Below are 14,285 nucleotides of genomic sequence, written 5' to 3' on the forward strand. Positions count from 1 at the left end.
TAATTATTACACACAAGTTCAAAACAGTCAAAAGCTGTCCTGCATCATCTCACATGATATTACTTTTTTATTAAATTTTGTCATATCTATTCTTCTTCCTACATAGAAATCGCAGGTACTGACAGAAACAGTGCTCAACTCTTTAAAGTCATTAATGGAGGCACATGGCGAGTGTACTATTAGCATGCAGTCAGCTAAGTGACTTTATATTTATCTGAACTGAATTTTGCATCTTTATTGCTGCTGGAAAAAATAACTACGTAATTGTGGTAGACTTGTCTGCATTTTTACAGACATTTGGTCACACCTTTTGTCCCTTCATCAAATAAGACAATACTCACCCAATAAGTAGACACCATCATCTCGGATTTTGTCAGACGAGCAGCGGATTGGTGAGGGGAAATCGTCAGAATTAACGTCAATGTCATGTAGTGGCAGCAAACGTGGATAAAAGTATACTACAGATGATGGGATGTCCATTATTGTAACAGCTTGCATCGCAAAGGATCGATCATCCAGTGTCATGTCAGACCCTGCAAATGACAACACACATGACTACCACATAAAAGATAGATTCTTATTTTCCATGGTGCTGCAAATAATACTTAAAATGTATTCATGCAAACTAAAATAAAAAATGTAAAATAAGGGTAAGACAACTATTTACCTATAGATGATTGGTGTGTACCACACACAAACATGTGACAGGAAACAGTTAACACTAGTTTTTGAGTTCTTGCCTTTTTCTAGTAAGAGGGTCAGTGGCGCTCTCTCTCTCTCTCTCTCTCTCTCTCTCTCTCTCTCTCTCTCTCTCTCACACACACACACACACACACACACACACACACACACACACACACACACACACCCGTGCGCACACGCATGCACGCACGCAGAGAGAGAGAGAGAGAGTGTGTGTGTGTGTGTGTGTGTGTGTGTGTGTGTGGGGGGGGGGGGGGGGGGGGGGGGGGGGGGCGCGCGCGCGCGCGTGCCCGCGCGCACTCCTACTAGAACTGTTTTCTTGATGTGTTTCTGTGTGCCACGTTCCCAATGCCCAATATTTTTCCATCCAGGAATTTACATTATTGTTGTAAAATAAAATGAAATATATAAGCTCAAGAGACTCATCAGCATAAATTAACATAAAAAATAAGTAATTACCTCCTGAGACAGCATCACTTTTGAGAACGCAGTTAATATACAGAGGCAGCAGTTTCATGCATTCAGGGAGTATAAGCTGCCCAGCAGATGAAGGGCTTGCACAGTTCTTTCTATAGCAGGCCAACATCTGTGCACATCGATTCACAAGCCCATCCTTCACAGATTTGGGCGTAGATTCCAACAAGCGAACCACAACTAGAAAATGCCAGTATAATAAAAGGTGAAGACATTTTAGATTTTACCACTGCATCACACAAAGAAAATTAAATATAGAGCTAATCTATATAACTGTGCAATAGAAGGTTAACACTAAGTTGATCTACACACATTTAGATTTAGTATAGCAAGTTTACTTACAAATCTTAGTAAACAATAATTTTGACTAGGTTTCCGTACTTAGGTTCTGACAAAATAATTCTCTCTCCATTATGTCTTCTGAAACAGTCTTTTGTATTCAGATCTCTGAAGTTTCTCAATTCTTGCTTCAGACCTTAATGGTTCCATCTTTCTTCTTCATATTCATGTTTATCTTCATCTTTTCTTACATACTTCATCCAAATGCTCTACAAATATTCATGTTGTTTTAAGTTTTCTTAAATTTGTTTTGCATTGTACCACTTATTTACTGTTATTTTTATGAGGAACTGTGTCACTGTCTTACGCTCTAATCAAACAGTATTTCTCGATGATTCTATGCAATTACATATGTCCAATGTGTATGTATAAACTTAATAATATGGCTTATAAACCACTTTAAAGTACCTCCTATTTCTGTTAAACCTCTGAAATACTACATTCCACTTCTGTTTATTACCATTTACCTACCAGCATAACGAATTACTGTTGAAACTGATCATGAAATTGGTCTTTGTAATTACACGAAACTAAAATACTTAAGTAATATTCTAATCTCGATTACAAAACACTATAAATAAAGTGAACATAGTTGTGCAAGATGTTACAATAATACTAATAGGTCTGCAGAGCCACTTATACTATTTTACACTTCCTCCTGACAGACTGGGGAAGGTGCTTGCTATGGTTGTTCCAGGGAACCATTGTTTACATAAGTTATTTTTGACATATCAGGAGGCATCTAAATGAAAATGCCTGAACCACAAAGAAAATTCATCTCATTGTCACTGCAAGTATAAACGTGTCAACAGTGTGTGAGACATTCTGTTTAACTGAAAACATAGCTGGAGGTACTGGGGAAACCAAAATATTTTTGTACAGAAACAGAGCTTCTCATGAGAAAGGAGCTTTGAAATGGCAGGTTTACAAACAGTCTAACAGAAAACTATTAAAAGAAGTTCTTAAGAGCTGTATTTTGTTTCTTGAACTTTTAAGACTACTAAGCATAGCACATTACCTCTCTCTTCTTGTTATCAGCAACAAAACTCATGTAAATTATGTAAACTGATATTTCAGCATAACAATTACTAATTTCTTGCTGATTCTCCATTATTTTTCAATGTGACACTATTATGCATCACTATCTCTTGTGCGTTCACCCACCATAAACCTTGGACCTCCTGGTAGCAGAGCTAGCGCACCTCAGCACTATAACAGATAGCCGTTCCCCAGGTACAACCATAACAGAGGGTCACCAATGGAGAGGCCAGGCTCCAGGGCAGTCAGACCCAGGAGCAATGACAAACTGTGGCCAAGAGCAGAGGTGCCCACCCGGTGGTGGGATACGCTGCTGAGCACAATGCGCACAATTTCAATGGTGCTTCAGAATCTGTGGCATATAATTCTCTGAATTACGTAGATGGGAGCTGTCCTTGCAATACGTCAGCTGTTCCCATAATCTTACTAGCCTAAAACTCTGCTAGCCTCCGTCCCACACCCATAGCACACTCCCACAGGAACCTAACTTCACTTATCCGGCACCCACACCACCTTTCCCACCGTATCCCCCTCCTTTTTTCTGATACCACCTCCCGAGCCACTCTTGCACATGGCCATCACTGTTTGCTCCCTGATATCACCCACTGTCTGTGTCCCATTCCTGTCCTGTGCACCAGCTCCCTCTCCCTGCTTTATTCCTTTCCTGTGCACATGCTACCTACCTAACAGTCATCAGACACCCTTTTCTGTCTTTCTCCTCTCTACCCTTTCTCACTATACCTGAAACACCACCTCAACCCACTCACGCTGCAGAACTGCAGTCCCAACTCTCTCTCTCTCTCTCTCTCTCTCTCTCTCTCTCTCTGTGCGTGCGTACTTACATTTCTGTTCTACCAGGATTCATTTACTTGACATAAGGTATACCATTTACAACTCTCAACCATCAGCATTTGACTGTGTTGGGACCGTTGCCATTCACGTTGTATATTAATGAACTTGCAGACCATATTAATAACAACCTGAGACTTTTCCTAGATGATGAAGTTATCTATAATGAAGTACTATCTGAAAATAGCACATAAATATTCTTTCAGATCTTGATAAGATTTCAAAGTGGTGCAAAGATTGGCAACACAGAGTTGTTGAAGAAACTGAAATGGCAGACTCTTGAAGATAGCCGTGAACTATCCCAAGAATGTCTACTAAAGTTTCAAGAATCAGCTTTAAATGGTGACTCTAGGAATATTTTTGCAACCCCCTAGATATGCATCACAAAGGGATTATGAGGATAAGACTAGAAAAAGTACAGCACACACAGAGGCATTCAACCAATCATTCTTCCTGCACTCCATACATGAATAGGACGGGAAGGAAGCCTAATAACTGGAACAATGGGACGTACCCTCTGCCATGCATTTCATGGTGATTTGCAGAGTATAGATACAGGTGTAGATGTAGAATTACTAGTTTATTTGTAAATAATCATCACACATTATCACAATGAATGTGGTATTCAGTAACAGAACAAATTAGGAATATTTTTACTTTCACCAACAGTGCTCTATTCACACTTTCTACACCACCTCTATGGTGGCAGTCTGTCCATTTCTACCGAGATTTCTATTGTTACTATCTCTTTCTTGAGTTACATTTAGCCAACCATTTGTAATTTCTTTTCCAAGGTTTCCTTTTATCATTGTTTAGCGACACTGAACAAACGCAGAATATTATATCACTCAACATACAGGTGGTCTGGGCTCCCAATTTACATACCAATGTCCCATGTTATATCACCTCCGCCCAATTCACATTCCCTCACCCTCGTCTTAAGCCACACACTGCCAGCACACGCACCACCTTTTCATCTTTCTCCCCCTCTGCTCCTTTTCTTTTCCACTCCCCCACCCATACCCCATCTCCCTCCCAAAGACACTGCACTTGGCAACCTTGTCCTGCACATTACAGTCCCTGTGCCCCCCCCCCCCCCAATCCAAACCCTGCTATCCCTCTGCGTTCCCTGCTCCACTCTGGAGTGCTGCTTTCGTTCAACACAACAGTTGCAATCTGGATAGAGTGGCCAGAGGTAGCAATCGTGTATGTGTGATGTGTGCCTGCTGCGAATGTATGTCCATTTTCCTTTCTTTTCTGAAGAAGGCTTTGGCCAAAAGCTATATGTGTAACAGTCTTTTCACTGAACCTATATGCAACTCAATGTTTCATCTTTATGGTGAACAGCATCTGTTCTTTTCATAATTGTTTCCATTCCAACCTGGGCTTTCTACTGTTTGAATGTACTTTTGTAGGCAAACAGGTGTGTCAAACATGATAATTTGCAATGTGTGAAAATTGTAACTGACCTTGTTTTGAAAAGAAATTAATGATCGTGTCGAGATCACAGCTGCGGTATAGGTCTGCTAACTGTGAGCATGTCTTCAGAGACAAGTTGATTATGCGTAGTCGCCTTTGTCCACTGCAGGATGTGAACAGTACAGCCACCTGGATGTACACGCCATCTTCTTCTGTCAGTTTATCATCATGTTTTACCTCGACAGCCACAGCCTGTGCAATACATATATTGGCAATTCTGACTAACACTGAAATACTTAAAAATATACTTTAATAAAATGCGCAAGCTTGTGACATGTTAACATATTTGAAAGTAATAAAATTTACAGAAACTGTGTACCACTTCTGAAGTACCAGCCATTAATTCTATTTGTATTTGTTATTTCCTACAGTGTACTATAGAAAATATGCTTTTCTCTATTTACACAACTGCTCAGTTATATCTACATTTGCTACAGATTTTAGTGACTTAAACATGCTGGTGACTTGTTTCACCAAATCCCACTAGTGTTGGGAGAAATCATTTTAATACCAATGTCCCACTTGTAAGGTTGACTGTTCACAGAATTGGCTTTACTTAAATACAGCCACTGTTTATATTCCTGAAGAAACACTCAGAACTGCCACAATTAACCTGCTGTTTGACCTGCACACGTTTTGCAACGGATTCTCTGTCCTTTCTGAGATTTAGTCTCATTAAGAGTATCACAGCTCCTTGGACTGACAGAACAATATTTACAATCTCTAAGTTCACACTGCTTTAAAGTAGAATAATATTGCAAAATCAGAGTTCAAAAATGGTTTCCAACATATCCAGGCTCATGTGAACATTTTAGGTCATACATGACCAATAAAGCACTTCAAATAGTTACTTGGGGAACCAACAGAAATCTAACACTGCATATCTGCCATGTAACAAATTTAAATCACTCATTCACTCAACAGATGACAATGTAAATATCTGGTGTAATTGGTTAGATAAGTCTTCTCATCTAGTACCAGCAGGAGAAAACACACATAAAGGTATCTAAATTTGCAAGCTTTTGGAGACAGTGGCTCCCCCTCCTGCCTGAAGGCTTCAAGGGGAAGGAAGAAGGTGAATGAAAAGAGTGAAGTTTAGGAAATGGGGAGAATTCAGAAAAGTCATCCAGAATGCTGGCTCATGGGAGACTCCCATGACCTGAGGTTCCAGGTAACTTGTCCGAGCTCTCCCCATTTCCTAAATCTGACCAATCCTTTTCCTTCACTCTTCTTCCTACCCCTTCAACTCTTCTGCCAGAAGGAACCATTGGCTTCGACAGCTTGCAAATTTCAGTACCTTTGTATGGTATTTTCTTGCTGCTACTCTGTGAATACATTTTTTTATGTACTCAACTACATTATATTTTCAAAAACTGATAATTGTTGTTGATATATTATGAATATATTTAGTATTAAAATTCAAAAATACAGTCCACATTAGTTTTTCCATCACATAACAATATGCCCAACAAACAGTGAGTGGAATCTAGGTATATGAAAGAGAAATCTCAAGCTGAAGGTCAGCTAATCTAATTTTATCACAATGATTATTACTAAAAATGCTATATGCTGCACAAGGTTAGCAAAGATTACATGACAAGAAAAATATGTGGCTTCATTAAGTGCCTTACGCTGCAAGGAAAGGACAGTCAAATGGCTACAATGACTTATCTTAAACAGAGCATGGAAATAATGATCAATACCTTATCACAATCAATACTAGCAAGTTCCATATCTGTAGTGTTAGACATGAAAAAGTGACCCGCAAAGTCTGTTGCTCTAACACCTGTCGATGTTCGAACTCGCATGATAGCATCAAACACCACAGGTCGGCTGACATCATGCTTGATGTCTGCTATCAGTCTCTCCCCATCCAAATCTGCCTGTAAAGAACCAAAACATAATTGCAGTCCATTTTATGCATACAGGTAAAGTTTCAAAAAGCTGGGTAAAAATCATGACTTCACAAAATTGGCACAAATAAATATCACCCTCCTGTATTGCAACTGACTCCAATATTTTGCATTAAAGGTCAATGAAATTAATATGATGAAACACACTGAAGTGTTTATTTTTGTGCTATTAAACTGAGTGTGTTTTCCACTGCTGTTTTGTAGAATAATCTTCACCGAGTTCTGTTAACAGAACAGTAGTTAGAGCCAGAAATTTGGTTCAGTTACGGCAGATTAATGATCAGTTTACTGCTGCAACTTAGCTTATTTTAGTCATGACAAAAGGACATAACTGGGTCATTTTATCTGTAACTATCATTCCAAGTCATGAGCTATTACATGTGCAAACAATACACTAACATAATTGTACTGATTATAAACACGTTTTGCCACACATGTGTCTGTAATAAGAAAGCAGAAGCCAAATAGCACTCACTTCACGGAAAATGCTTATTTCAAATACTGCATAGTTAAGCTAGCAAATTAGGACAACCTGTGGGTTCCTCAGACTGGTTGGTCCCTTCTAAATACTATTTCCACCTTTACACAAAAGCAACTTCTGAAAGCTTTAAGCAGGGACAGTAAATGCCTCCTCTTTTTTTTTGTTATAGTGTTACAATTTGATCGATCACACTTTAAGAAATTCAAGCTACCATTTTTATATGCCTACAATTAAATAAATTTATGATTGTCTACACATTCAAGAAAACTGCAAATGAGTGAATTGTGAGCATGGACTGCACTTAGAATTGTGGTGCAAATTATTTTGCAGGGCGCAGAGGCTACAAATTACGTCATGTTAGAAGAGAAGATTTTAGAATTCTACAGTCTGCTTGACTGTAGTCTTAGGGTTAAAGGTCACTTCCTTCATGCTCATCAACATTACTTTTTAGTAAAGAATCTGACAAATGCTTCAATCAAAATATTAACATAATGGTAAAGAGATACTAAGGAAAGTGTAGTGTACACATGGTTGGTGAATAGATACTTTGTGGACAAACACTGAAGACAGTTGAAGAAGATGAAGCCCAATGGTACATTTATGGTGTGTGGGCTTTTAAATACATAATTACAGTTAGCGATTTGTTACACTTTCGTTCTGTCTCTCCACAAAACATTCACACACTGCTCATGTTGTCATATAGCAATATCAATAACTATTATTATTATTATTATTATTCTCTTAATTTTCACATTTTCCTGATTTAGGGGGAAACTGGACATGATAAATAATCAGTCTTTTTGGAATGTGTGGGGGAAAAAATCAATTTTAATATGCATCTTAATTTGAAAATACCATTACTGTAACTGCTATCACTTTCATCAGTCAATTAGCTTTTGTTTTATTGTCCTTGTTAAGTAAACATCTAAACAGTCTTGAATATTCTGTTATGGTGACAGTATTAAATTTCACAGATACTTCATTCTCTCAGCATACAATACTGCTCCTTACCTGGAAATATGTATATTTGAATATCTCTCCACCACTAAGCCTGCAGACTTGGCCAATGGTGGCAAGATCGATATAAGAATTGTTGAATATGAAAAGATCCACACTGCAGCCTGCTCCCACACACTCCTGGCCCAAGTTGTTGTAGAAAGTTATTTGTGGAGCTGAAAGACAATACCACACTTCAAATTACACTGTACCTATCCAAACTACTTTAACAAAACTGCAGCATGTAATTACAAGCCTTCGTTCAAATTTAAAATTGAATTTTTTCCTTCACTTCACTGGTCATAGGTAGAATTTCAAAAGCAGTATATTATCTTCCTGCATAGTTTGCTTCACCAGAAATGCACTTTTCTACTAGACAGACTGCTAGATAATGTCTTCATCAGAAAAAGAGGCACATTACTTCAAATAAGCGCATTCTGCTAGACCACTACGTTGTTGCTGAATGTTTAATTAGTTATTGCCTCCACCAGAGAATGGAATGAGGAGGAGTCACATGAGGATGAATTAGGACTTCAGCAAGTTGTTAAAGACATGTCAAGTGAATGTCATGGAATTTATAGCTGACTAAGGCTGCTGTATTCACTCATGAATAGTCATGCCGAAGAACAATGTTAGAACTACAGGGTGTATCAAAAAGTATCATCCAATTTGGTATGTCTATATTTCTGAAACTAATGAACATAAACAATGAACTGTTTTTTGATGAATGGGAAACTCAAAAAGGTTCTTTTTTTTTCCATGTGTGTTCAATATGCCCCCCTTGAGATGCACGTCGTGTCAATGCGGTACTCAAATTGTTCCCACACTACAGCGAGCATGTCTTGAGTTACAGCTGCTGTTATGCGACGTCTCAGTTCATTCATTGTTGTTGGTAACAGAGGCACATAAACAGATGCACTTCCAGATGCCATTGTGGTACCTAGCAGGAACCGTGTAAAACTCTTTAGTGTTTGCTCTTTCCAACATTACGCTGTTCACGCACGTCACAAATAACAAAATAGTTACGATTTTTTAAAATCTGATGATTCTTTTTCATACACTCAGTATGTTGCTTGCATAATTTCCTGCAATAGGAAGCTTTCATGAAAGCAACAATTTGCAGTGGTATGCAGCAGTCACTGTTACCTGCAGAGAAACAAAATCAATGAGTAGTATGCTTCTTGAACCCAAAAGTCTAGTTGTTAGAATTTTCTCTACTAAGAGAAATTCTTCAACTGCATACTCATCGACTTGTTACCAACATATATAGTCAGATACACAATTTATTCCACATAACAATTCATCATCTTTCTCAGCTTGATTCAAATTGACCGATCTGCAAGTAAAAAATTATGTGCGCCGCATTAATTAGAAATGGGACCGACTCCACAGTCACTGAAATACCCAAAATGTTTTTTTGAGAGTTATGTTGTGAATACACCCTTCACTTAAGCCTATCTCTGATTAGATGTGAACAGTGAAGCCTGCACAATCTTCCACAATGTTGTCAATGACAGCAATGCTGTCACTAGTGGCTTGATCCCAGTCACTGTTAGGGAGTTTGTTTTCAAGGATAAAACAAAAATACTTTGGCCCAGTCAGGCACTTCCATCCTTGACAGTGTAGCACCTGCAAACTTTGCTCACCGTCTTACAAAATATCTGAAGGGCTAACACATCGCTTCACAAGAAAACTAATAATAACGTGATGTACAGCACAGACATGTACGTCCCACTCATTTCTGGCTATGACGTATGAGGTAACTGCCATAGTGGGATAATGCATATATATGGTCTTTAAATATGTCTGCTTGTGTCTGTATATGTGTGGATGGATATGTGTGTGTGTGTGTGTGTGTGTGTGTGTGTGTGTGTGTGTGTGTGTGTGTGTGTGTGTGTGCGCGCGCGAGTGTATACCCGTCCTTTTTTCCCCCTAAGGTAAGTCTTTCCGCTCCCGGGACTGGAATGACTCCTTACCCTCTCCCTTAAAACCCACATCCTTTCGTCTTTCCCTCTCCTTCCCTCTTTCCTGATGAGGCAACAGTTTGTTGCGAAAGCTTGAATTTTGTGTGTATGTTTGTGTTCGTTTGTGTGTCTGTCGACCTGCCAGCACTTTCATTTGGTAAGTCACATCATCTTTGTTTTTAGGTATATTTTTCCTTCGTGGAATGTTTCCTTCTATTATAATCATATCATTAATTTGAACCCAACAATTACGTTTGTTATTGTCGCCTTTGCATTTCGAAATCTTTCCTGTTGTCTTATTTCTCTTTTTTCTCTTTATTTTCTCTTTCTGTTTTTACCAGTAGTTTCACTTTGTATTCACCTTCCCCTTTTACCGTAATCTACTATACAATTTTATCCCGCCTATATATGCTCAACAATACGTAACCCACTTCCAAACCATAACCAAAAAATTTTATTTTCCGCCTTCAACACTACCGCTGCTATAAAATCCACAGTTTCTAGTTCAATAACAGCTGCCTTCACGTATTTAACAACCATTTCGACTAGTTCTAATAACTCTAACTTTATTTCCACTTCCGTTTTTCGCACTTCACTGATCATTTTAGCCGCTCCCCACAGGTTTTAACGTCATTATTTCTACAATTGTTAGCCCCATTTTCGTAATCTGCTGTAGGGAAGGGACTGTTTGATGTGGAATGGGTGGCAGCTGTCATAATGGAGGTACTGTTGCTTGTTGGTGGGTTTGATGTGGACGGACGAGTGAAGCGGGCCAATGGACAGGTGGAGGTCAACGTCAAGGAAAGTAGCATGGGATTTAGAGTAGGACCAGGTGAATCTGATGGAACCAAAGGAATTGAGGTTGGAGAGGAAATTCTGGAGTTCTTCTTCACTGTGAGTCCAGATCATAAAAATGTCATCAATAAATCTGTACCAAACTTTCGGTTGGCAGGCCTGGGTAACCAAGAAGGCTTCCTCTAAGCGACCCATGAATAGGTTGGCGTACGAGGGGGCCATCCTGGTACCCATGGCTGTTCCCTTTAACTGTTGGTATGTCTGGCCTTCGAAAGTGAAGAAGTTGTGGGTCAGGATGAAGCTGGCAAAGGTAATGAGGAAAGAGGTTTTAGGTAGGGTGGCAGGTGATCGGCGTGAAAGGCAGTGCTCCATCGCAGCGAGGCCCTGGACATGCAGAATATTTGTGTATAAGGAAGTGGCATCAATGGTTACAAGGATGGTTTCCGGGGGTAACAGACTGGGTAAGGATTCCAGGTGTTCGAGAAAGTGGTTGGTGTCTTTGATGAAGGATGGGAGACTGCATGTAATGGGTTGAAGGTGTTGATCTACGTAGGCAGAGATGCGTTCTGTGGGGGCTTGGTAACCAGCTACAATGGGACAGCCGGGATGACTGGGTTTGTGAATTTTAGGAAGAAGGTAGAAGGTAGGGGTGCGGGGTGTTGGTGGGGTCAGGAGGTTGATGGAGTCAGGTGAAAGGTTTTGTAGGGGGCCTAAGGTTCTGAGGATTCCTTGAAGCTCCGCCTGGACATCAGGAAGCTAGAATTATATATATTCAAAAAGAAAGATGATGAGACTTACCGAACAAAAGCGCTGGCAGGTCGATAGACACACAAACAAACACAAACATACACACAAAATTCTAGCTTTCACAACCAACGGTTGCCTCGTCATGAAAGAGGGAAGGAGAAGGAAAGACAAAAGGATATGGGTTTTAAGGGAGAGGGTAAGGAGTCATTCCAATCCCGGGAGCGGAAAGACTTACCTTAGGGGGAAAAAAGGACAGGTATACACTCGCGCACACACACACACATATCCATCCATACATACACAGACACAAGCAGACATTTGTAAAGGCAAAGAGTTTGGGCAGAGATGTCAGTCGGGACGGAAGCACAGAGGCAAAAATGATGTTGAAAGACAAGTGAGGTATGAGCGGCGGCAGATTGAAATTAGAAATTAGCGGAGATTGAGGCCTGGCGGATAGCGAGAAGAGAGGATATGCTGAAGGGCAAGTTCCCATCTCCGGAGTTCTGACAGGTTGGTGTTAGTGGGAAGTATCCAGATAACCCGGACGGTGTAACACTGTGCCAAGATGTGCTGGCCGTGCACCAAGGCATGTTTAGCCACAGGGTGATCCTCATTACCAACAAACACTGTCTGCCTGTGTCCATTCATGCGAATGGACAGTTTGTTGCTGGTCATTCCCACATAGAACGCTTCACAGTGTAGGCAGGTCAGTTGGTAAATCACGTGGGTGCTATCACACGTGGCTCTGCCTTTGATCGTGTACACCTTCTGGGTTACAGGACTGGAATAGGTGGTGGTGGGAGGGTGCATGGGACAGGTTTTACACCGGGGGCGGTTACAGGGGTAGGAGCCAGAGGGTAGGGAAGGTGGTTTGGGGATTTCATAGGGATGAACTAAGAGGTTACGAGGTTTAGGTGGACAGCGGAAAGACACTCTAGGTGGAGTGGGGAGGATTTCATGAAGGATGGATCTCATTTCAGGGCAGGATTTGAGGAAGTCGTATCCCTGCTGGAGAGCCACATTCAGAATCTGATCCAGTCCCGGAAAGTATCCTGTCACAAGTGGGGCACTTTTGGGGTTCTTCTGTGGAAGGTTCCGGGTTTGAGGAGATGAGGAAGTGGCTCTGGTTATTTGCTTCTGTACCAGGTCGGGAGGGTAGTTACGGGATGCAAAAGCTGTTTTCAGGTTGTTGGTGTAATGGTTCAAGGATTCCGGACTGGAGCAGATTCGTTTGCCACGAAGACCTAGGCTGTAGGGAAGGGACCGTTTGATGTGGAATGGGTGGCAGCTGTCATAATGGAGGTACTGTTGCTTGTTGGTGGGCTTGATGTGGACGGACGTGTGAAGCTGGCCATTGGACACGTGGAGGTCAACGTCAAGGAAAGTGGCATGGGATTTAGAGTAGGACCAGGTGAATGTGATGGAACCAAAGGAGTTGAGGTTGGAGAGGAAATTCTGGAGTTCTTCTTCACTGTGAGTCCAGATCATGAAAATGTCATCAATAAATCTGTACCAAACTTTGGGTTGGCAGGCCTGGGTAACCAAGAAGGCTTCCTCTAAGCGACCCATGAATAGGTTGGCGTACGAGGGGGCCATCCATATATATAGGATGTGACTTACCAAATGAAAGTGCTCGCAGGTCGACAGACACACAAACGAACACAAACATACTCACAAAATTCAAGCTTTCGCAACAAACTGTTGCCTCATCAGGAAAGAGGGAAGGAGAGGGAAAGACGAAAGGATGTGGGTTTTAAGGGAGAGGGTAAGGAGTCATTCCAGTCCCGGGAGCGGAAAGACTTACCTTAGGGGGAAAAAAGGACGGGTATACACTCGCGCGCACACACACACATATCCATCCACACATATACAGACACAAGACAAGAAAATGGAGCAGCTGAAACTCAGGTGCTTGCATCAGCCAACCACAGAGATTACATATTTCCTACACAGCTCCAACCTGGCAAGTTAACTTCTTTTACTGCAGTAATTACCCAACATGTAAAATACATGTAATTTCTCATTCATTTAGTGACCAATTATTGACACTACCTTTGTTTCTTGCTTCACACTGCAATGTTGTGAAACATACCAGATTTAGTCTAAAGAACCAAACTACTTACAAGACCTATTTATCTGTACTCTGTTGCCTCTGCACTTCAGCTGATTTAACAGCCAAGTTTATGTATCTAAAGCCGGCCGGTGTGGCCGTGCGGTTCTAAGCGCGTCAGTTTGGAACCGCGTGACCGCTACGGTCGCAGATTAGAATCCTGCCTCGGGCATGGATGTGTGTGATGTCCTTAGGTTAGTTAGGTTTAAGTAGTTCTAAGTTCTAGGGGACTGATGACCTCAGTAGTTCAGTCCCATAGTGCTCAGAGCCATTTGAACCATTTTTTATGTATCTAACCCTCTAGCTGAAGATTAGGTGGGTAGATCACATAACTAATGAGGAAGTATTGAATAGGATTGGGGAGAAGAGAAGTTTGTGGCACAACTTGACCAGAAGAA

General features: G+C 40.8%; 1 protein-coding gene across 3 annotated transcripts in view; it reads right to left on the minus strand.

Annotated features, from left to right (window-relative positions):
* Positions 1-14,285, minus strand: part of LOC126093805 (protein transport protein Sec24C) — a 121,728-nt gene that overhangs the window by 17,012 nt on the left and 90,431 nt on the right. For all 3 annotated transcript variants that reach the window (XM_049908748.1, XM_049908749.1, XM_049908747.1), the window contains exons 12-16: positions 8,287-8,447; positions 6,585-6,764; positions 4,872-5,073; positions 1,162-1,356; positions 342-533 (exon numbers count right to left, since the gene is read on the minus strand). In XM_049908748.1, the coding sequence (XP_049764705.1) occupies positions 342-533; positions 1,162-1,356; positions 4,872-5,073; positions 6,585-6,764; positions 8,287-8,447 (930 nt within the window). The remainder of the gene's footprint in view (positions 1-341; positions 534-1,161; positions 1,357-4,871; positions 5,074-6,584; positions 6,765-8,286; positions 8,448-14,285) is intronic.

This window comes from Schistocerca cancellata, chromosome 1, assembly GCF_023864275.1.
Source record: "Schistocerca cancellata isolate TAMUIC-IGC-003103 chromosome 1, iqSchCanc2.1, whole genome shotgun sequence".
Lineage (NCBI taxonomy): Eukaryota > Metazoa > Arthropoda > Insecta > Orthoptera > Acrididae > Schistocerca > Schistocerca cancellata.